Here is a 24,791-nt window from a genome sequence, read left to right as displayed (position 1 = left end):
AAATGATCACTTTAGTGACGCGAGTCTGACTTCAGCCAAAATCTCAAGTGTCAGATGACAACACAATACTGTGGATTGCCGAGCCAATTTGACAAGTACTTTCACTAATAGTGTTGACAGGTAATTACCAGCCCTGACAGCTTGTTGCTGGTGTTGATTTCAGTTTGTGAGTCTGTGTGTGTGTGTGTGTGTCATCATGGCATTCTTTTTAATTAAACCTTTATTTATTCTGGTAAGTCCAACTGAAATTAGAAAATCTCTTTTTTCAAGAGAGCCCTGGCCAAGAGAGCAGCAATAAAGTGTTTCAAGTCACCGTTTGATATTTCAAACAACATACACGCAAACATTAAAAACACATAAACAACTACAGAGTCAAAAATCAAGAGGGAGAAAATATCCATCTGCTTTAACTTGAGTTTGACTCTCGACTGAAGGAGAAAAAAACGCCTTGTCACCCGTGTGAAATTTGTAAAAACAGCGAGCTACTTTTGGGCGTATTGTGTTGGGAAGTGAGGCAGATAAAAATAGGAAAAGGGAGCACAAGAAAAGACACATGCTTTGTTTCTCTTGAGACCACAGCGGCTGGGAGAAGGTGGAGCAGCGAGGGTGAGGGTGTCTGTCTGGGAGTAAAAGAGTTTTTGTGTGGAGAGGCTGTCAATTTGTAGCGGTAAAAAAGCCATAAAAAGACTATAAAAACATTTAAAGGCATGCTAAATTGAGTCCTCTGGGATTTCCTCCTCTGCGTGTGTGTGTGTGTGTGAATACATCACCACTAGTCTCTCTGAAGCCTTCACTCAGAGCTGTTTGTTTCAGTTTCTCATCTATAAAACTGCATGAAATGAAACTAAAAACACACATTATGAGGTCAGACATTCATCATATGACACTGTAATGTTTTACCTACCAGACTGTCCACACCGCCCAGCGTGTGATTGGCGTTGTACAGCGAGTAGGTCAACTGGTACACGCCGTCATTGGTCTCGCTGTTGCCATAGAAACCCACACCTACCGCGATGCTGCAGAGAAAAGAGGCATGAGGGGACAGGTGAGCCTTTGATGAATGAATGAGGGGAGCAGAGTACAACATCAGCGCTGCTTGACTTGTTAATCGTCCGTGTCAGAGGTGATGTCTTTTTCAGTCAGATTTAAAATCACATTTATTAATGCAACATTTTTTCTTTCTGTTCTGAAACACGGTGCCCTCCTGCGATAGAGATACCTACAAGCAGCGTGGCGCAACAGAAAACAGCAACATTTTATGAATATTTCATGCCGTCTTTTTCGCCCTGGCATTTCATAAAGCAGCATCATCAATTCTTCCATCAACCCTGACTTTTGCATAAACAGGGCAGAAAAAAAAATGCAAAGGTAATGAGGCACTTTGGGACAATCCCTGGGAGGAGACAGAAATAATAGTTAATTGTCAAGGTGAACACAGTCATCCAAACAAGAATGAATGGCAGTGGATTGGAAAGTTGCCATGTTTGTTTCTTAAGGGGGCGTCTTGGAGAATCACAATTAAGGTTGTGGGAGAGATGAAAATTTGATTTATTCAGAGTTTCATAAAATGTTTCTGTGCTGCACCATCGTGCCTGACTCAAAGAATGACTTGCCTCTTTTATATTTTGGACATTTAGAAATATAAAGATAAGTAACTGAAACTTAAATCTGCGTGCAGAAAACCTACTTTTCATTAGGGGTGGGAAAACAATCTGAAAAAAATCTATAGATTTGCTTCATTTGAGTCTATGAGGAGGTAGAAGGAAGTTCCCGCTTTTATTGTTGTAGTTTGATTAACGTGACGTCATATCTATTCCGTATCCGTCAACCAAAACAAACCGCAGCGAGTCGAAACGAGAAAGCAGAAAACAGCGGAGGGTCCTCGTGGATACGACCTGCACACTCACATGTTACATCCAGCGTGGTAAACACTACACATCCAGTAAAGTATGGAAACACTTTGGGTTTCACACATTGACAGGAAAAGCAGAGCTAGACATCACGGCTAAAGCTGCATGCTAACTCTGTCATGGACAGGAAACGTTATCGTATAGCGGTAACGTGCGGTCAAGCCGGCCATCACTCTCATCTCCGTGGTTAAATCAAAGCCGACGCTACAACTGTAGGGCACCCATATACTGACATTTATGTTAAATGCATTCAAACGGCCCCGATGGAGCTGACCATGGATGTATAAAGAGAACGAAGCTGACGGGAGAGCTAGAGACAACCTTGGAGAAGTTAGAGGAAGCAGACACGTGTGACTACGTCCGGATTTCAAAATAAGGTGTTAACAAAGGGAACTGTATATACAAAATACATATATGGAAATCAGATTGATTGTATTATACTCACCAGAAGTGTAAAACATTACACGTCCCTTATAAATTAAAAAGAAAATACCACTAATTTGTGAGGGAAATGTGTTTATTCTTTGATTTTTGGGTTGCTGGGGAAAAAGTAATAAATAATGCCTGACAATGATCCTGATATATTTGACTTCAGGACATCTCTGACTACATACATGCTGAAAATCAAACATTTTTACCGTATTAATTTATATATTTTCCAAAGTTCAAGTCCCTAGAAGTGTATGATTCAACTTTTTCCCATGGTCTAGTGTTAAAAAAGTTCACAAAAATAAATCGGAATATCGAATCGCAATACTTAAAAATAACAATACATATCGAATCGGCACCCAAGTACCGTGATAGCATCGAATCAAGAGATAAGTGGATCGTCACATCCCTATTTTTCATAGATGTGTTTATGCAAACCTCAGACCTGAATGGTTTACTACAAAAGGCAAATATACTGTATCTATAAAGCGCTGGAGCTGGATTTCTGTGTTCATTTATGTAAACAACACTCTTTGAACCAGAAATTATACAATAGTGAGGGTTTGGAAATGTGTGTGCATAATTTTGAAACCGCCTTTGCATGTTCAGTCATCCAAGGATTTCATTTGTTCAGCTGGAGCATCGGCACAAACAAAATAATCACCGACGTCAACGCGCACTCTTAAGTAGTCTCTGTGAGCTCCTTTTGTCCCCAAAGTGCTGCGGCATTGTGCTGCTATATGATGGGATTTGAAAGCAGCAACAAAACATTCTCAACCTAAACCCCACAAGTAAATAAGACATAGATACGGAATGTCTCACAATCAAAGAAAAGGATGTCCATATTACATTTGGGATGAATGAACGAACAACAATAGCAGTGCAGTAAAATGCTAAAGTGTTTTATAGAAGAGGCGTGCTGCCTCACCTGGAATAAAGAGCACCTGTGCTAACTTCAGAGGAAATTATTACCCTTGTATGGAACTAAACATTTCAGGGGAAGCGAGTCGTTAAATGACACAGCGATGAGTAATGCTTCAGACCATCACACAGTCATCACACTAAACTGATCAGAAGATATAAGAAAGTCCTGTTCTGTAATACTCAGGAGATGACATGGCTTAGCTCCTCCGCTGACATATTTCCTTTCGGGGAACTCTCAACACACTGAGTCACCAGTTTATTAAGAACACAACCTACTGTAGATCCTACTTTTATGAAGTATTTTGTGTTCAGAAGTGTTGATTCAGCTCAACATGGGTGACAAATTGAAGGAAAACCATAGACTGTATATGAGAAGTGGACGTAGTCACCATGACGTCACCCATTGGTTTGAGTTTGAGATCTTGTTTTTTTGCAACCAGAAGTTTGCCATGTTATGAGTTGAGCATATTTTGTATGCTAAATGCAGTACCTGTGAGGGTTTCTGGACAATATTTGTCATTGTTTTGTGTTGATTGATTTCCAATAATAAATATATACATACATTTGCATAAAGCAAGAATATTTGTCCACTCCCATGTTGATAAGAGTATTAAATACTTGACAAATCTCCCTTTAAGATACATTTTGAACAGATAAAAAATGTGTGATTAATTTGAGATTAATCATGATTAACCATTTGAATCGATCGACAGCCCTAATTGGGACATACTAAATATTTTTTCTGGCATGGGTATAGGAACGCACAGCAAATCTTTCTCAGAAGCCAATCAGAACAGACTGGGCTTCTTAAAGAGACAGACGCTAAAACATTAAAGCGTTTCAGACAGAGGGTGAATAAAGACAGACAGTATGAAAATATAATAATGTGTCTTTTGAACATTAAAGCATGTAAACATGTTGTAGTAGAAACACAAAATACAAGTATGAACTTCTAAATGAGCATGATATGTCCCCTTTAAAGGTCCGGTGTGTAGGATCTGGCAGTATCTAGCAGTGAGGTGAGGAGATTGCAACCAACTGAAGCCTTTTTCCCGTGTGCCAAGCGTGTTGGAGATCTACAGTGGCCGACACGAAAACACAAATGGAGTCAGTTGTTGTAAGAGTAGCGTAGGTCATTACGAGCAGAGTCAGTGCGTAGAGTGTGTGTACGTGGGAAGTGAGTGGTGAAGCAAGAGAGAGAGAGCGGCTGTGACGGGAAAGAGGAACTTTATCAACTAGCAGGAAAAGTTAACAGTTTGGTTTGTCCGTTCAGGGCTACTGTAGAAACATGGCGGACAGAGCAACATGGCGGATTCTTGTTATCAGATGGTTATACACTAAAGAAAACATACTTATTAATATTATATTCCATTTCTGCCAATAAATCCACCTAACTGGTCCTTTAAAGCTGACTCCATGTGAGTTTTTTAAATGCAATTTTGTGATTTTTACTGCACAATCTTTCCACGTATCTCCAAAGCAACTGCAGAAGTACCCCCTGGTGAACCCCTGGCTGCTATAAACCACCAATGACCCATCACAAAATGTGCTCCGGGGTCGGGTCAGTACCAAAGGGATGGTAAGCAGCCTAATTGAGACTCGAGAGCAGCCTCCTAAACCTCGTGGCTCCCCCCCCTCCTTCCCGACTCCTCCGCGATGCTCCAGATAAGCAGAAAAACTATAAATCCACGCTCAACGATGCTTCCTGCAACGTTCGTCTGGCGGAGCGGAACAACGGGGGCTATTTTCCTACTTAGTACAACAAGGACAGAGCCTCATTAACTGACCCCCTGCAGGTAAACCACCCACTCTGCAGGTTTTAATATAACCCTCAGGGAGAGGCAGGGAGGAATTTAGGAGGAGAAGGCAGAACAGACATGAAAAAAAGCTTCAGTTTTGGGAGAGACAGCGAGTGACAGATACAGACAGACCAAAAGAGACAGACTGACAGTGATATAAGCAGGCTGCGTATACTGAATACACATGACAGACAGTTTACAACAAATAATATGACACAAGAAGACAATGGGACAAACAGAGCAAGACAGAAGAAAAGCAGAAAAACATAAAAGAGAAGATTTGCCTCCCTTCATGCACCACATTTAATAATAATAATAATAATAATCTACTGATGGTGACGCATATGCTGGCACATTTATTTTTTTGTTCCCCACCAAAAAACATCACCTAGCCTACAAAAAGAAAAATACCACAGGAGTTTTTCCTCCTTTCATCTCTTTGTGTCTAAACACAGACAAAATGTAGCTGGTAAAAAGTAGCCGGGAGAAACATGGACTTCTTTGAACCGTGCAGATATTTTAAGGGTAGAATCTAATTATTTTATAAGGAAACCAGGAGAGGCAAAGGAAGAGGATGTGTCTCGTTTTACCTCTTCCAGTTCCCTTAGTGCTGCTCCTTTATCTACGGTCTAATTCAAAGAGAAAGGATATCATAGATGGGAGTAGACATGTCCTGAGCTAAAGTCCAAACTGTCATGTTGATAAATGACAAAGTGGATCTAAAGACATTGAGGGGAATTCAGAGAGGAAATCAAAAGCTTCAGCCTGCGGCAGAAACAAAACGCCCTCGGCCACTATTAATAGACTCAGACATGTTTGAATATTTGAGATTTTGCCCCAAAATGGCAGCAATGGCTCTCCTGAGATGACAAATATAGATATATTTTACTCTGCCCTCCTGAAGTCTCAGCAAGGACCACCCCAAAAAAACAATGATATGCAGCAATGAGCCTAAAATATAAAATACAAATAGCTCCTTTCTAAATTTTGCATGAACACATCTCCATTTTCAGAGCTAAGGAACTTCCAAAATAGCCAATTTAAGTGAGATGAAGTTATAAATTGTGAGCTACTAAATATAAATGACCCCAAAAAGAAGTGAACGAGGGCGTTAAAACGCTTCCTACTGCTGGTGTGCTTTTATTGCTGATGCTGTTCTATGAAAAGCTTCTTGTGTGCCAAAGCATTTCTGTATGGGATCCAATGGAGGACACTGATATCATGCAAACAGACAGCTCTCTCCCTTCCTTTCTTTCTCTCTCTCCCTTTTCTTGTTCTCATTTCCGCTTGGCAACAGATACCTATCACAATAAACAAATAAATATTTCAAGTAACTTCTGATGACCCATTTACATAAGCAGTGTCTCTACTGCATACGCGCATTAAACTCATTTGGAGCAGATTGGAGAACACTGACAACGTTTTATAAATAATTCATTGAAAGTATTATACATTTTCATCTATTTGCTGGTCGAAAGGACAAGAATCAATTGTGAGGTCTTAAATTATTGGCAAAACATTAAAAAATCCCTTGTCCTCAAAAATTGTGACTACTTGAAGTGATACTAACAGAAGGATATTTTTATTCTAGTTGCAACCTCCGGGTCTGAGAAGTGCCTTAAACTTGCATTCTTTCTACCAGCCAGCAGGGGGCGACTCCTCTGGTTGCTAAAAGAAGTCTGATTGTATAGAAGTCTATGAGAAAATGAGCCTACTTCTCACTTGATTTATTACCTCAGTAAACATTGTAAACATGAGTTTATGGTCTCAATCGCTAGTTTCAAGTCTTCTTCAATACAGCATGATGTTCATTTAGTAAATTATGGTCCCATTTAGAGTCAAATAGACCATAAAGCAGGGGATGCTTTAGGGCGGGGCTACCTTGTGATTGACAGGTCACTACCACGCCGGCGTTGTCCGTGTTTTCGTCTTACAACTTTAACCCTTTCACAGTGTGTTTTCAGTTCATGAAAGTTAATTGTGACATTTTGGTCACCTAAAAATTAATTTTTCAGTGTTTGGTTGTACTTAGCTCCACCCTCACGTGTCACTTCTGGTTGCAATAAACCAAGAAGTTGACTGCCAAAAACCAAGCTGTTTATTCTGGCATCACGTTGGCTAAACACAGCCGAGCCGTTTTCTGTGTAAAAGGGACAGCCGGCATGGCGAGACTACATGAACACACACCGCAGTTGTGTTTAACGCCACGCCCCTTTTGCTACTGCGATGACAGTGTGCCATCTATACCGTCGTGGTTTCGTTCAGTGTGAAAAAGCAAAGCTGGGCTGCCGCGGTAGCTGAATTAGTAGAGTCCTTACAGCAGCAGCCCGGGGTTCGAATCTGACCTGTGGCCCTTTGCTGCACGTCATCCCCTCTCTCTCCCCCCCTTTCAGAACTATCTCTCTCACTATCAATAAAGGCATAAAAGAATAAAACGCGAAGCCAACGTAATGGCAACGTAATGGCGGATCTTCTTTACGGCAGTATTGTGGGATCTCTGTGTGAAAAGGGCTAAACATGTACGGGCAATATCGAGGTCAGCAAAAATGATTGAGGTCATGTCTATATCGTACCATAAGTCGAAAGCGTAATTATGGTGACAGGCCTAACTTGTAATCTTCTAAACTGTAAACTATCATGGTTTTATTCTAGTAAACCAGACCATCGGTACCTTTGTAACAGTCCACATGTCCTCAGTATGAGCAGCTTAATCAGTTACAGTACAATATAATTACACAGCTAATGTGCTACACCGCAGCCAGCTGAGCAATATCTGCTCTGGTTTCACCACGCAGTGTTAATTAGGACGGACATCACAGCGTATCGGCTCCAGCCACTGTCAAACATAATTAGGGCGGAGGACTGCAAGACTTTAAGCAGAGACAGAAGGAAGAGAGGGAGGACGAGAAGAGACAGAAATGAAAGGAAAGAGAAGTGAGGAGTAAAGGGAGGGTGAAAAGAGGATCTGGAATTGATGAGATTAAAATAAAGCCAATGAACTCTGATTGAAAACCCACCGGACGATCACTCCATATATCCGGCAGATTGACATAATCAAAGTTGGGAATCACATGGAGGAGAGTTGATTTCCCACAGGACGTTCCCTCTTACTTCATCTCACAATATGAAGTCCTATCGAGCTCTTTAAATTTACTCCAGACCTAAACACGTCACTAATAGGATTACTATTGAGCCTATATATATATGACATATTTTATAGTAATCAAGGTATTTCTTTACAGTATCCAACATGACAGAGGTTCCCACGTGAAGCCTGAGCTGCTGAAGACCAGACAGATGGATATGATTTCCTTCAGAGGGGTTGAATTCTTGCAGATTAATCTAATCCACCACCCAGGCAATCAACTCATTAGGGCTTCATCCAACATCTTGAGCCAATCTGTCCAGTCAAAATGTAACAAGACTTGAATGTACTGTCGGTGAATATGCCAGGGCTATGTATTGGCAAGAATCTGATCATGATACAGGGGTAACGATTCAATACGTTGTGATATATTGCAATTTTAAATCTAATTTTAGGAAAGTTTGGGGCCGTCGGTGAGCGTCTGTCGGCGTGTCCCGCACCGTCGGCTCTAGTCGGCCCGTGTCTGAGGTTTTTCGGCCGATTCAGCACGTTGAATCGGCGGCGGTGCCCGTCGATGGCTGTTCAGCTTAAACGAATCAGTGCATGAGAAGAGAAACGGAAGTGAGTAAAGCAAGCCAACGAGTAAAGTCAAGAGAAAAAAAACAGAAGGCTCTTTTCATTTTTCATCTTCATCTCAGCTGATTGTTCCGATATTTTCACAACGACATGGCCATCTGGGATGAAGCTAAGTGGTGAGTGAGAGTGGGGTGAAAATGGTCGGCAAACCCCGCTTTGTTTCATGCACGTATCATAACAACGGCTAGTATAACTGCAGTCCTCGGTCTTCAGTAAGTAGCTGGTCAGTGGCTACAACTTTGCGGTGTGTTCAAATGCAACTCGTTGGCCAAGACGAAGGCGACGTGAGGCGACGCAACAGTCAGCCTTCAACGCCGCTAGTTCTTTGATGCCGACTTGGTGTGTCTGGGCCTTAAAGGGGAGACTTGTGGGTACCCATAGAACCCATTTTCTACACATATCTTGAGGTCAGAGGTCAAGGGACCCCTTTGAAAATGGCCATGCCAGTTTTTCCTCGCCAAAAGTTAGCATAACCTTGGAGCATTACTTAGCCTCCTTAGTATGACATGGTTGGTGCCGATGTATTCCTTAGGTTTTCTAGTTTCATATGATGCCAGTATCTCCAGTCTATCTTTAAAACTGAGCCCACTACAACCTCTGAAAGATCAAATAGCATCCGTCAGAGTTTTAAGAGGTTAATTAAAAAAAATCAAATACAGTGTTTTGGAGAATCAACACAGTATAACAAAACATAATAACGTGATACTCATGTGTACGGATACTTACACCCCTAGAATATACTGCATGTCATCACACGACAGTTCCCACAGTCCTTGTCTTTACTTGCTGCTTGCAGCTGTATTTCTTTTCCCTCATTTTAGATTTTTTGCAACATACATCTTTAATGAGATGTGGGCTGCCACTTTTTGAGTCACTCTACATTTTAAGAAACTGCACATGAATAATTAAATATCACGTAATGAAGACTGGTGGACTGGGTGGGAACAGAAGCCACTCGCAACCGCTTGAATAAATGTGTGCGGCATCAAGCTAAGTGTTGTATGATTAGTGCTTTAGTGCTGTTTCTCCTCGTCGTGAGTCAAAGGTAATTTGACATACAGAATATTCGTCATTGTGCTTTTAGCGACCAGCATTTAGCTTTGAATATTTTAAATGTTTCCTCTGTTGGATAAGCATTTATTTTCTTTCATTTGCACTTTATTAAATGGCATTCAGTAGATGTGGGGAACACGTGACAAAGAAGAGAGGGGATGTAAATCATTGGTGTGGTACAGAAGCTTCAGCCGGCCGGCAGTGCTGAGCTCTCAGGATATCCATTTAACAATTAACCTTCTCTGCAAAACAGAGTAATGTACGATGATGCTCGAGGCTTAATTTAATATTACCGACTGGTTGCTAAACATGACTGTCACATGGTTGAGAGAAGTATCCACTCCTCTGGCAACTAATTCAATTAGCTGCTTTTGAGGGGAGAGTACATCTCATTGACCGGCCTAATCGGGCCTATCTGGTGGTGGAAGTGCTGACTGTGATGCTTCAGTGTTTTGGTGCTTTTATAGCAGACTGTAAATTAATTTTTGCCCCTCTAGTTTGTAATCTTTGTCAGCAGCATTACGCGTTGATTTGCAAGTCTGACACAGTTATCTGTAACTTTGAACTTCCACTTCTTTAAAGGACCAGTGTGTAACATTTGGGGAATCTATTAGCAGAAATGTAATATAATATTCATAACTATGTTTTCATTAGTGTAAAATCACCTGAAACTAAGAATCGTTGTGTTTTCGTTACCTTAGAATGATCCCTTCATATCTACAAAGGGAGCGGGTCGTCTTCACAGAGTCCACCATGTTGCTCCACTATGTTTCTACAGTAGCCCAGAAAGGACAAACTAAACACTGACTCTAGAGAGAGCCTTTCACGTTTTTACGTTACCTGAAGGCCACTGTAGTTCTCCGATACGCTTGTGAAACTGCGGTTACCACGGTTTTGCACTCGGCGGCTCACGTTACCGCAGTCTTGGAAAGGGGGGAGTGAGCGAAGGGGTACTCAGTTGGTTGCAATCCGAAACCACACTACTAGATGCCGTCAAATCCTACACACTGTACCTTTAAGGTTCAACACAATATATGAGAGACAGCATTTTCTAATCAATCTCATTATGATTGTTGCAACATTCCTAAATGTAAATTTGCTAAAGTTAAACCTCACTTTCATGACTTTAAAGAAAGAAATGGAGCTTTATATTAAGACAATAACTTCAGCAAAAAAACTAAAAAAAGCTATTAAATCTGTGAGACTGTGCTCCCAATTTTATGTTTTTACTTAAGTTACTATCTATTTATAGTTATCTATTTACAGCTGTAACATTAGTAACAACTGTGTTGAGATGAATGAGGACAGACACGTCAACATTAATATTCCTAAAAGAAGTCCCATTCAGCTCGTCTCACCTCACCATCAACAGAAATGTTCAGTTTAATATGAATTATAGCCAACGAGTAAGCTAAATTTAAACTACAGATTTACGTTGCTATGGACTCAGTTCCAACTGTAGAATCCAACAGACAATTTTTCTTAGCAGAAGCAATAAAATCATTTTTATTATATCAATAAAATCATTTTTAAATCAATATTTTGTGTCAAATTATTGATTTCTTTAGGACGTAGCTGTGTAATAAGCAGGATAATGTACAGCGAGCGGGTCATTATCGTGGGTGATTCAAGACCCCTTACTTAATTTGTTCCATTTTATGTTTTTACTTTTTATCCTCATTTGCTTTTATGCATTTTTACCAATGCATTTAATTTGAAATATCATTGTTTATTTATATTATTGTATTGTACTGATTCAAAATAAAGTATTTTTAAAAGTTGGCCACAGCAGCAGGATGTTAACAGAATCAAAAATTGGATCCAAGTAGGAATAATGAACGGACCGCAGGTCGTCTGCACACCAGCTAAAGGCTATATATAATACTCACTGATATCATGCATCTTTATCACAGCTAAACATAATGTCATGTCACATCAGGAAAAGTTTTCAGTTCACCACAGACTTGATGAGATCCAGCAGCCTCCAGCCAAAACAAATCACATCTCACACTGGTTCAGATATCATCTTCAAAATAAGGAAACATTTCTCCTCTGGTAGTAATGGTCTCATTTGAATCACTTAAGTGGCTTATTGAACAATTTCCATTTCCTCATACATAAGACATGATAATTAAGCTTGTGATTCATCTTGTGATGGTGACACCAGATCTCTGCTAATGGGACTAATGGACATTTAAATTTTACTCACCGTTAGTGGCCTGTGACCTGTTTTCCATTATTTGTGCTGCGTTGTACAGCCAGCGATGTGAACAGGAGGTGTTTTATAGAGGTAAAACAAATAGGCTACGCTTGATCAACTTTACAGCCTGTTAGTTCAGGTGAGCATTAAGCTGGGGGAAATGTTATTTACAAGTGTTGTAAGAGTTTCCATTATAATTTCTGAGCAGTACTTAGTTTCAAGACCCGTATAATATTCCTATCAAGACGATGACGTATGTGGTTGGGTAGCGACCTGCATGCACTTTTACATGCATCTTTTCAAATGTATATAATCACTGTAATATTTTAAAATATTTCTATAGCTCATGATTTAGCGCTATTTTATTTTCTCTTGTTTTCTGTATATCTGTTAGCCTGTACTTTAAAGGCGCTAAATGAGAGCTTGGGTGCATTACTATTGCTTCCCGAGCGAACTCTGGCGAACGGAGCGTGAAAAATTATACTACAAGCTATGTCACTCTCTATTACATAGAGAGAGAGAGATATGGTCATGTCTAGAAGGGACCCCGTAAATTGCGAAATCTGACCTGATCATCCACCGTTTGCTGGTTCCCTTCTAGCCACTACCATCAAAGCGAAACTTTGCATAAATAGAGCCGGGGCGAGCGTTTTTTCAAACAAGCGACACGACGCCTTGCCTGTTCGCTGACGAACGGAGCAGGTTAGGACATCTTCATTGGGAAAAAACTGAAACAATCTGATGTTCGCTTGTTCGTATTGCGTCCAATTAGGAAGATGTGTTAACCTGAGTGGGAACCGGAGGATGGATGATACACTTCCGCGACAGTGATGTTATCAACTGCAACCGCCGTATGAGAGCAATGCAACGCTCACATGCACTAAAAGGCATGCATGGCCAGCCCGGCTATGTCAACAAACCAAAAAGCTCAGATTACAGCACATACAGAGGGAGAGAGACTCCATTCTCTGCTCAGGTAGACATTACTCCTCTATATCTTCACATAGCAAATAGTTGTTTGATGTTATATTAATGCTCTGGATATCGTATATAGACCCTTTAAGTAACACACAGTGACAACAGAGAGATTATTGCATTTGTCTCATATATTGTATACTGTATAGTTACCTATCCGCCTACGTGTCATTTTTATTGCATAGTACTTTGCAGACTGAGTTGATGCATCCCATCCAGAGGTTGAAGACACCACAGTGAAGAGCGACTTGTCTGGCAGGCAGTCATGCACATTGTCAGCAGAATATTCATTATACACCCACACAAGGACGACTTCTACCACAATATCCCCTCAAACCAGAGGCCACAGCTTCCTATCAGCAGCTGTTTTTTAAATACACATGTCCAGACGGATGTTCAAAAGAAACAAAGCTTGTACAAATATAAAAAAAAAAACTTCCACTCTTTTGTGCATTTTTTATGTCTGGGTTCTTTACACCACACAAATCATACAAAAATGTGGAAAGGGTAAGGGTGATCAGAGAGATTTCATCCACATCAATGTCTCACAGAAGTAAAAAGCGACTTAGCATGAGACAGATCAAAGACTGATCTCATCAAAAGGAATGAAATAAAGACGACTGCCTATGCTATTGTGAACCCAAAGCACAAGTATCTGCAGAACTGCAAATAGAAGCTTAGCGTATTTCAAAAGAGAGGTGGCATGAAAGGCATGTAGACAAGAAAGAGACACCTTGAGAATACAAATAGGAGAACAGAGACAAACAGACGTATGGACAAATATACAGAGAACTAACTCGAGTGGGAATACAGAATGTGAGTCTTTGCAGTGAAAACATTGTGCCTCTTACAGCTCCCCCGTTAGGAATACTGAATGACCAATAAAGAAAATGGGAAAACACGCAGGACGGCAGACATCAACGGAGAGTGAGAGTGTGTGTGTGTCTGCACAGTAATCAGCAGTTAGTCAAAACGTCTTCTATTCTCTCACCATGTGATGAGGCCGGCGGCGACGGCGGACCAGGTGACGCAGCAGGAGTTGGGCTTCTTGCTCTCCTCCTCTTCGTCTTTGTGGCAGCAGCACAGACAGCTCAGGTAGATGGCCAGACACAGCAGGTTGAGGCCGAGCCCGGCGGCCGCCACGCAGCCCAGGAAGATGAGAGACTACGGAGAGACGAGAGAAACATGACATGACATGACTGAAGTGGAATGTAAGGTCACTTGTGACTAATGCTTGCCAGCATAATAATTCACAAGTTTAATGCAACTTTAGTTTTTGAGAAATTGGCCATTAAAAGCAAGGAAATGTAATTTCATATTCATGTCCATGTAGCACATTATAATTAGATTGCATTAGATCAGATTCAATTGTCATTGCATAGAGTCCAAGTACTGAGCAGTGCAGAGTGCTGTACATATGTATAGGGGTAATAAATACAATAAACTGGAAGTGGTAGCAAGAATATGTTAAGATATGTGCAGCAGTGACATCAGGACAAATAAATAGTAAGCAGAATATATAGGGCAAGTACAGTAATGCAAACAAAAATGCATTCAGGAACAAGTTAACAGGTAAACAGTGGTGGAAGAAGATCCTTTACTTCACCATGTAAAAAATACTTTACGGGATAGTTTAGGAAGTTTTGAAGTGGGGTTGTATGAGGTACTTTCTATCCATAGTCAGTGTATTACACACAGTAGATGACGGTCGATACACCCCCAGTTTGGAGGTGAATGGAAGTAAAGCAATGTACTTTCGTTGGACGGGAGCAGCAGCAAAATGTATTTTAGACACCTAAAAGAAAGGCCCACCTAAAAAAATCAATATCAGTTTAAGGGTACGATACATTTAGAATATTTTCACTGCTTTACCTTGCCGTCGGACAGCGCTTTCCAATGGGGAACTGAAGCTGTTGTATCCATCTACGTTCTCGCCAAAGTGACCAGACTTATTTTACCTCGTAGAACACAGGAGATTGCTGGTGTACTGCTGTCTCGATCGGGTAGTTTGTTTGTGTCATTGTGTGACACAAACAAACAAAGTGTAGTTAGTTCGGATTCACCAAAGTCACACAATGGCAACAAACAAAACTAACCGACCAAGGCAGCGTTAGACCAGCAACCCCTGTGTTCTGCAAGGTAAAATGACAGGTTTTTGCAATGGAGTCTGGTTGCTTTGGCGAGAGCATAGCTTCAATTCCCCGTCGGAATCATAGATTGTGTATAGCTGCCTCATGGCAAGGTAAATCGGCGAAAATATTCTAAATATAGCATACACTTAAATTGACTTTTTTAGTTTTTTATGTGTCTAAAATCTGTTTTGCCGCTGCCCCGTCCACAGCAGTACATTGGTTTGCTCCCGTGCCAGTACTCCTGTCTGCTTTTCTAAACTGGGGGCGTGCCCACCGTCATCTACTGTAGGTAATACACTGACTATGGATAAGTAATTCAAAACACCTGAACTATCCCTTTAAACTCCTGCATTCAAACATCTACTTACATGAAAGTACAATAAAAATATTGTCAGCTTAATGTCCTGAAGTATAAAAAAAAACTTTGTTTTCATTTGGCTTCAATTTAACATGTTCAACTGTACCGAATCTCAGAATGACAATCAGATGAATCCCTGCCCTCTGCTAATGTCAGGATGTTCTGTGACTCCAAACAAAATATTTCAATCTAACATCAACAGTTACTGTGATTAGTGCGGTAATAAAGACACACACACAAAAAACTAATGAATATGTCTTCACCAGCCCCCAGAAACGAGACCAGCTGCATTCTGGGAGCTTGTTATCCTCCCTGTCTCCAGCTGGAGAGCAGACACCTCCTCATACGTCTCTGCATCGACTCCTCTCTCCCTCCTTCAGCCCCCCGACGCACCTTCTGCGAGACTCTCCTCTAACAGCCTCCAATGAATCTGCATCCATCTGCTCACAGATGGGTTTATTGAAGCTCAGTCCCACCCCCACCCCCCCACACCCCTCTTTACTCTTCCTTTTTTTTTTAGTTTATCTGAAATATTTTTGGTGCTGAGCCATCTGTTCTCAAGCTGTGATATTGTGAGGGATTAAAACCCCAGAAATGGAAGGATATATGTCAACGATGGCTATAAAGAGGTAGGTAAATTGAATAATCCTCCAGAAGCCTCAAAACAGCTGTTTATATCATCTGACAAAGTCCCTCTGCTGTCGACTTTGCTAATAAAAAAAAAAGCAAAAACACAACTACAAGATATTTATAGCGATCATTATTATGTGTGTTCACTCCTTTCGCACTTTCGTCTCTATTCTATCATCTATTCTCGCTCCTCTTCCTAACTCCATCTGTTGGGGTGCCGTGCCTCATCTGGTCCCATTACACGGCTACATGCCTTTCATGTAGATGGCCACACATCTGCTGACAAAGAAAAAGAAAGGAAGGATGCCCGTGGGGCAATCACCATCGTCATTGACCTCCATCACCTTCCTCATCCTCTCCAGCGCCCCATAAAATAGGTGCGGAGATTAGTGGCAAATTTAGCGCCGCAGTTTAAGGAGACGAGATTGTAAATGTGTTAATGGGTGCGCTCAGACAGATGGATGGCAACCAAGGTGAGACAAAGAGACGCTCCTCGTCTCCTCGTGGAGGGCAGATGGGGGTGGCGTTTTGGAGTGATGAGAGTCGGCGTGAAGTGGGTGTAATTGAGGTGAACACGGTAAATGAGATGTGGGGCGCAGGTGGATGATATGAACACGGGGAGATTGTTCGACAGAGAGAGGAAGAGAAAAAGGGGGGTGGGAGGGGGGACTCCCACTGAATGTACACACAAACGCTGGGCCACCCAGACGCTCCTATCGTCATGGTAACGCGCAGGTTAGTTTGGTTCCCTCGCGACGGCGACGGAGGACGAGTGAAAGGGCGAATTATCGCAGCCTATTTGAATTAAGCAGCATGTGACGGGCCTGCTTACACTGCCATGCCTCTGTCTTGTGATTCCCCTGCAGCCAGGAGATGCAGAGAAAGGAGGGAATGTGGCAGGAGGGCGGGGGGGAGAGGCAGTGGATGGGGCTCCTCCGGGTGAACACGGACCATCAGAGGAATAAACTTTTTCTTTATATTATCTTTAAGGCAACATCCACACTTTTAAAACCTAAAACTTTTGCTACGTTCATGCCTAGCGTCCACACTACTCCGTGCAATGCATTCTGGAAGTGGTGGCGGCGCGATTTAAGAGACGGGGCGTCACCTTGGCCGCTCTTCATTTGCATGAAGTTCAGGCCTTTGCTACTCTATGCAAATCAGGGGCGTCCGGTGCAACTCGCCGCCTCTGGAAACTCCCGAGAAACTTTTAAACTAAACGTTGTCGATCCAAAATAAGGACAGATTCAGCAACTGCATGGCTTATTTCTCGCATAAAATGTTTTCAGAAACACATTTAGGTGAACTCTTTTCATGATATAAGAGAAGAAAGTTTTCAAACGAGCCGCCGTGTTGGTTCCCGTTTGAAAGCTGGGAGCAGCAGCCCACGAGGGAAAGCGTTCGTCCAATCAGGTGCCTAAATTTCATGGTGTTTGAGCCTCTAAACCTGCTCAAAAGCCGTTGTATAATTTAAAAACTGCACGGGGCTTTAGAAGGATCTCTCAAATGTATTTGGAGAAACATTTATTCCAAAGCTTTTATAGCTAAAACAACACTTTCTTTCTGTCCATCACTCTCTCTCTCTCTCTCTCTCTCTCTGTACTGTCCTTTCTTCTCAGGGCGCAAAAATAATGGCTTCTGAATTATGTAGCATCCATTCAGTGAAAGGTCGCACACACAGAAACTGCACCTGCACTAAAACACACAGCACACAACCTCAACCTGGAACCATCACTTCCCAAGTGCTCCAACCTTCCATTAAGTTTAAAAACACCATTTATCTTTTACCAACCGGAGTGTGCACACAGTAGCTCTTTGGTTAAAAAAAAAAAAATCTAATTGGCAGCTCCGACCACTTAACTGCTACCTGAATTAGGTCTGAGTGGATCCCCATAAAAGCAGACTCGATATGTTAACACCCTTCTCCTTACTTACTCATTCTTAAGTCAAGAAGAGGCCCACTCCTCTCGGTTTTGTTTCCTCTCTATTGTCCCAGCAGACGGGGGGGTGGGGTGAGCACGAGGCTGGAGGCAATGACACGAGGAGAGAAAGGAAGGAAGGAAGATCTAGCTGAGCGGAAAGGCAATCCCCGAGGTGAGGATGTGGATGTGGAGGGAGTAGGAGATGAGGAAAAAGAGCAATGGGAAGACAGGGTGACAGCGTGATGGAGGGAGTATCGTAGGTAATGAAAACACTGAGACAGCCGGGCGTGGATGGGGAAAGAGTGAAGACACACAGGAAAGGAAGACAATCATGGGAAGACACAGCTTCCTCATCCACATGGCTACCTCAGGAACACTCTTCATCACTCAGCGCACGGCCCAGTTTCTCTCCTATTACGAGTCCATTGTAGACGGCTTCCCCCTGAGGGCGGGAACGTTGCATAATGCTACGATTTATTTTACGCATTTACCAAAAATAAACACACAAGTGCATGGCAGGAAAAATCAGCCATACGCTCTGCATGAAAGGATGAGTAATTCAGAGAACGACATGTAGGTGAACTCAGCACAGTCAACACAAGAGGAACTTTGGAGCCATCTGTTACTCACAAATACAAATCTGCAAAGCTGCCAGTTCATGAAGTACATCCAATTAGGGATACAGATCATTTTCTATGTGTTTTCTCAATTAATCGATTTGTTTTATCTATAAAATGTGAAACATAATGAAAAATGCCGAACCAAAAGTCCTGTGTTTCAAGGTGGAACCAGTGGCTGTTGCTTGACAACAACTTAAACAATTAATCAATTATAATTGTCAATTAAGCTTCTGTCAGTCAAGTAATTGATTAATCTACTATTCATTTTAGCATGAAATCACAACCTCTTATCACGTCAAAGCGTGTAATAAACCCACCTGTCCATCAGAGGATAGCGTGTCAGTGTCACGTTTTGCCTCACTGAAGCGTGAATATCACACGCTTGGCTTTGTTGAATACTGATTGGTCAAGTTCAGTTATTTCTTTATAAGAGACCGTTGCTATGGTTGCAGATCTGATGTCGGACTCTGGCGGACCGTTTTTGTGTCAAATTATTGATTTCTTAAGTAAGTAGCTGTTTAATAAGCGTGATAATGTACAGTGAGCGGGTCATTGTTGTGAAATAAACCCCTCCAGGGCGATGCAAGACCCCTTCCCCAACCGCATGACCCTGTCGGGGTTTATTTCACAATAATGACCGTATTGCTGTACATTATCCCTTACGTGTATGATGGTGCAGGAGGCTACCAGCAGGGGGCAAGTTAAACCACGCACTTAGGTTTAGGAAAAACATCATGGTTGGGCTTAAAATAAAAACGTAAACTAAGTACAAAAAGTACGGAAACAACGTAACATACGTACGAAAAACATGTCACAAACGGCGCTAAAAAAACATGTCACAAATGTCGCTAAAAAAACACATCACAAACGTCGCTAAAAAAACACGTCACAAACGTCACTAATGTAACGTACAAAACAAAACACTGGTCTCCTGGTTTAAAGTCCTGTGTTTGTTGGACCCATCCACCTTCCCTCCCGACCGCCATAAGCAGTCTTTCTCACATTTAATTCTACGTCACCAGCTCTGAGCGTAGCAAATTCATGCAAATGCATTTACGCTGAAGTCAGTGCAGACTACATGGCGTACAAATGACACGCCAAAAGCAAGAACGGCGTTCTTATTGCACACTTTTGCCTTGAGCATTATCGTGTGATCTGCTGGAAATCCAGTACAAAGCCCTGCAATAAATCCAATATCATCCAATAATCAATAATAGAATCCATCCGTATTTAAAGCCTCACAGTCACGCAACTTTATTTCATCAGAAAGATTCTGAAAAGAGATTTCCTGCAGAAAGTTTTTCCAAATGTTCAAAGTCTATGCGTAAAGGAATGGCCTGTTTTACTCACAGAAAACCTGACCTGAATAAAAACCTCTTGATGGGCACTCCACTGTTACAAAAAGCTGCTTTACTGGAGCAGAATGGAACGAGACGGAACACAGAGGAGGTGGAGGATGTGCTGCATGTCCAGACTGATGCAAACTCATAACAGTCTAAGTGGTATAGAGTCTGTGCCTTATGCCGAGCGCCCATTGAAAATCTATTTATAATAAACAAGTAGTGACCATAATTAATATATAGAGATGGAAAGCACCTCCATCTGTTGCCGTGCATCTGCTAAGCAGGACGAAGGCACGTGTGTGACAGTGGAATTCAACAAGCTTGGAGTACTGCAAAACGCACGCTAAGCGATATGAAGTGTCTTCCGCTAGCATGACTGCTCCACAGCAGGTGGCAGACAGCTGTGCGTAGGTGGAGGAGGTCTCCAGGCGAAGTGTGTGCAACGATGTACAATGTGTGTGTGTGTGGCCTGACTGGACGGTGACATTCCTTCAATGTGATAGGGGTTAAACGGGTGTCAGGTCAGTTGGAGAAGGAAGAAGACATGGACGAAGACGGAAATTCCACCTTAAAAGTCGAAGCCTAGTGAGCAGCAGGAGCCTCTTCTTGTTGTTCGAAATCAGTACAGATGGTTTTAGTCTAACTTTTAGCCTGCGTCAATTTTAATTTGTGTCAATCGTGGTAGCCAGTACTCGGTCCAACTAGCACCGCCCCAGTACTCTGTAAAGTTTACCCAGTACTCATTAGGGGTGGAAATCACCAGATGCCCCACAATACAATATTCTCACGATACTTCAGTCAAGATACGATCTTATTGCGATTTTAAACATTTTGCAATATGCTATTTATAAGCTTTTTTCAACTGCAAATTATGCAGTTTGTCAACATCTGTTTCATCTATCTCTATCTCAGTTTTCATTCACATACTTTGAGGTCAGAGGTCAAGGGACCCCTTTGAAAATGGCCAGGCCAGTTTTTCCTCAACAAAATTTAGCGTAACTTTGGAGCGTTATTTAGCATTCTTCCAGACAAGTCAACGTGACATGGTTCAATTCGATGGATTCCTTAGGTTTTCTACTTTCATATGATACCAGTATCTCCACTTGAGCTTTAAGACTGAGCTCACGACAACCTCTGAAAGTCAGAATAGTGGTCAGATTGTTAAGAGGTTAATAGTTTATATAATAAAAGATTGAGACTTGACGTCCGTGTATTGATACAATATTGCCACATAAAATATTGCGATACTGTGCTGTATCGATTTTTTTTCCCCACCCCTAGTACTAATGGGTATAAAAACCACTGGGTCACCAATAACACCCAAAACACTGGGCTATTTTGATCCAGTTTTAGTGCTGTTTTTATTATTACCATTGGGTTATTCAGCCATACCATGTGGTTATTTTTGACCCTTTAACAATGTCATAATTACATTTTCATTGGGTCAAAAATGTAACCAAAAAGGGTGGTTACTTTTACCCAGTGTAATGCTATCTTTAGTCTTTATATTGGGTCATAAATCACACCAAAAAGATTATGATCATGATGATTTGTGTGCAGAAGTGCCCCTTTAAAGAACAAAAACAAGACAGTTTCCTTTTAGAAATCTTATTGTGAAGCAGCCAAACAAATTATTCCTCTGACATTTCCTTCTTTGATACCTTCAACATGCTTCACAGTATAACAACACTTTATATAATGAATTTGTAGCCTGCCATGCAGGGTTGAATGTAGGCTGCCGAGCGCCTTGAGAAATGGCATCATCACTATGAAGAAAAGCCCCCCCCCCTCCACACCGATCAATGGAGCAGTCCGACTCACTGTCTTCCTCCATGCTGCTGCCTGTCGCACTCTGACACTCGGGTGAACGCCCTCGGGACCGGGGAGGGGAGGGGGGCTCTTTCCGGCAGAGTGCACTCGGCTGGGCCTGCCCATGTTCACAGCTGGGACGCCATTAAGTCCCAGCAAAGCGACCCATGGGTTATGGATGAGAGGAGGAGGAGGAGGAGGAGGAGGAGAAGGGAGGAAGAAGGGGCGTTGTTGCTAAAGGATCCTATCTGTTACACTGCGCTGCTTTGTTGCCCCCAACACAACAAAGTGAGGGGTCTCAGGAGCTTTGTGGGGTGCTCATTTTCTAAGATTTTCAGTTTTGGTAACAGAAACTATCTCTGTATTAACCTTAATGAATCTCTTTGTGGTTCTGTGCAGGCCGGGACACCTTTGGAGTGCAGCGATGCGCTCTCGTTTATCCTTCCTTGACACCCTCTGTGAACCCAAAGCCCAAACCTTTCCCTGAGGGGAGTCAGAGGTCGGGATTTTGATGCTACACCCCCACAACAAAGGAAAACCCAACCCCCTCTTTTGTAGCTTTCATTGTTGTCTCTGCTGGAGGGGAATGTGGCTGCGAGAATCCACTTGCCCCAATTCAGCTCTTCATCACCAAACTAAAATCATGACACGAGGAAAAGCAGGAAATGCATCCGTGCTGTCGTATGCTGTTTACATGTTGTTAGATCAGCACTGAGGGATGGGAGCACTGCCTTATTAGTACAGACCACGGCTATACAGTACAGCCAATCGGGGGGATGCTAATCACTGGCTTCGAGCTCTACGGAGACAGATTGGGGTTAATGACCTTCTGGAGAGCCAGAGGGGACACTGGGAGTGTATTTTTCTATGTATGCATGACATAAACAAGGGCTAAGTTGGAAAAAAGGGACATGATGACTGATAAAGAGGCTGAGCTGAGGTGAGTCATTCACAGGCTGAAGTGGGACAAAGAGGTCGGAAGTCAAGAACGACAGATTTAAGATTGATTTGAGGAGGAGGAGTTGTTAAATTTCCAATGCAATCAGAGCGGATTTGATAGCTGAACAGATAATGGATTTTTCAGCACTTGGTATGCATCATTTTTCCACTTTCCATCACCCAAAACTAAACACATCCAGTTGTCAAAATCAGCTGTAATCAGTGAAATTGTAAAGGCATTGTGTGAAGATGAGCTGCTGCGAAAAGAACAATCAAATATTTGAGAACACAAAATTAGGAAATTGCTGCTGCAGTACAATCAAAGTAACAGCATCACTTGAAGAACATTATCTTTTTTGTCTAAAAGTGGGAAAATATATATTTCATCTTCATGACTTCACAGAAATTCTCAGTCTACCACACATGAGCGGATCTGACACAACAGCACATCCATTTAGATCGCTATGTGAGAGTCTAACATCAATGGAGAAAAAAGGGAAGGAAATGCTGAGGAACACAGAAAAAGCAGGAGAGAGAGAGAGAGAGAGAGAGAGGGGAAACAAAGACAAGAGAAGAAACATGTCTGGAGGAGGAGGAGGAGACTGTTTGCACTCGCGTGGAACATTGTTCCCAGGGAATCTCTATAAGAAAAGCCAATGAAGCAGAAATATCGTGTGTTAAGAGCGCGTGTTTGCTCCTGTAATTGAATAGCACAGTCTGTGGCTTGTTCATTTATCCCGTATCGTTCGAGGCCGCCGTAATAGCGAGATAAAAGCTTTCAAAAGAAACTTGTCTGAGTCGGACATTAAAGTGATCAGCGGTGAGACGAAGGAGGAAGCACGTTGTTTTTTGTCAAGGACAAATGGTGCTGCTGTGGTTGCTGGAGGACAGACCAATGCTCTTTAATCATCTCTAATTATGTACAGCAAGTGTGAAATCTACCTAGACGTCCATGTTAGTTAAGGTTATAAAACTGTGTTTCTTTTTGCATTAAACTCTGCAGTTATTAAGCATCAAGCGCTGTCAGTCCTCTAAAAGTGACCTGGAGCTGGAACAAGCGCAAGGACTAACATGATAAATCTCTTCCTTCAAATACAAATGTTCTTGCTAATGTTCAGGACATAATGCACACTCCACTCCAGTAGCTCCTTGACAAGACCAGTGAGTACAGAACATGGCACATTTTCCTTCAGCACTAACGTAACACGTCATGCTATATACTGTGCTTGGCTGAGCTTGCATCTGTGGAGGGTACATCCACAATCTTTACAGTAATTACCAGAGGTGGGACAAAGTCATTGTTTTTGCAAATCACAAGTAAGTCTCAGGTCTTTGCACTCAAGTTCCAAGTCCTAAACTTTGAGTTTGAGTCATAAACAGTCACTCTACACCAAATGTAATGCCATTTTAACAACAGAGTAAACAGCACGAACTGGCGCTCAGTAACGTAACATTAGTTCTTTGTGGTTTTTCTCCTGCAACTTGATTGGATGCTGTCGGATTGGTCCAAACAAAGTGAATTTGGAGAGTTAAGTATAAGATAATCAAATGCAAGTCGCCAAAAATGGAGTCCAGAGTTCAACAAAAGAAGATCACTTTTCAGGGATTCAGCAAAAAACAACAAAAGATAGAAATTCAGTTTGTTCGGTTCAGTTTTTCCCCCCAAAAAAGTAAATAAACCCAAATGTCCAACGCTGTCGGAGTTAACTCTGGTACCGGGCAGTTGATCGTCTTCGTGCAAACACTCTTTTTAATAACATACTTATTAATCTTTGGGCTTTCGGGAAGGTATCAAGTATTTTCAAGTCAAAGTCCAAGTCGAGCTGCAAGTCTTTTTTTGATTTTGTCAAGTCGAGTATACAGTCATCAAATTTAGGACTCAAGTCTGACTCGAGTCCACACCTCTGATAATTACAGTGTCAACCACAGATAATGAAAAACGTGTGCAAACTATGACCTCCAGATAGTGAGTTACCATGAGGCCAAAAACCACCAACAGATAAACAGATCTATCATATTGTCTTCTA

General features: G+C 41.9%; 1 protein-coding gene across 2 annotated transcripts in view; it reads right to left on the bottom strand.

The window, feature by feature from the left end:
- The window catches only part of ttyh2 (tweety family member 2), a 70,859-nt gene that overhangs the window by 39,208 nt on the left and 6,860 nt on the right, over window positions 1-24,791 (bottom strand). For both annotated transcript variants that reach the window (XM_074619722.1, XM_074619723.1), the window contains exons 2-3: window positions 14,003-14,175; window positions 905-1,016 (exon numbers count right to left, since the gene is read on the bottom strand). In XM_074619722.1, coding sequence (XP_074475823.1) covers window positions 905-1,016; window positions 14,003-14,175 — 285 coding nt within the window. The remainder of the gene's footprint in view (window positions 1-904; window positions 1,017-14,002; window positions 14,176-24,791) is intronic.

Source organism: Sebastes fasciatus, chromosome 20 (genome assembly GCF_043250625.1).
Source record: "Sebastes fasciatus isolate fSebFas1 chromosome 20, fSebFas1.pri, whole genome shotgun sequence".
Lineage (NCBI taxonomy): Eukaryota > Metazoa > Chordata > Actinopteri > Perciformes > Sebastidae > Sebastes > Sebastes fasciatus.
This window is presented reverse-complemented; position numbering and strand designations above follow the sequence as displayed.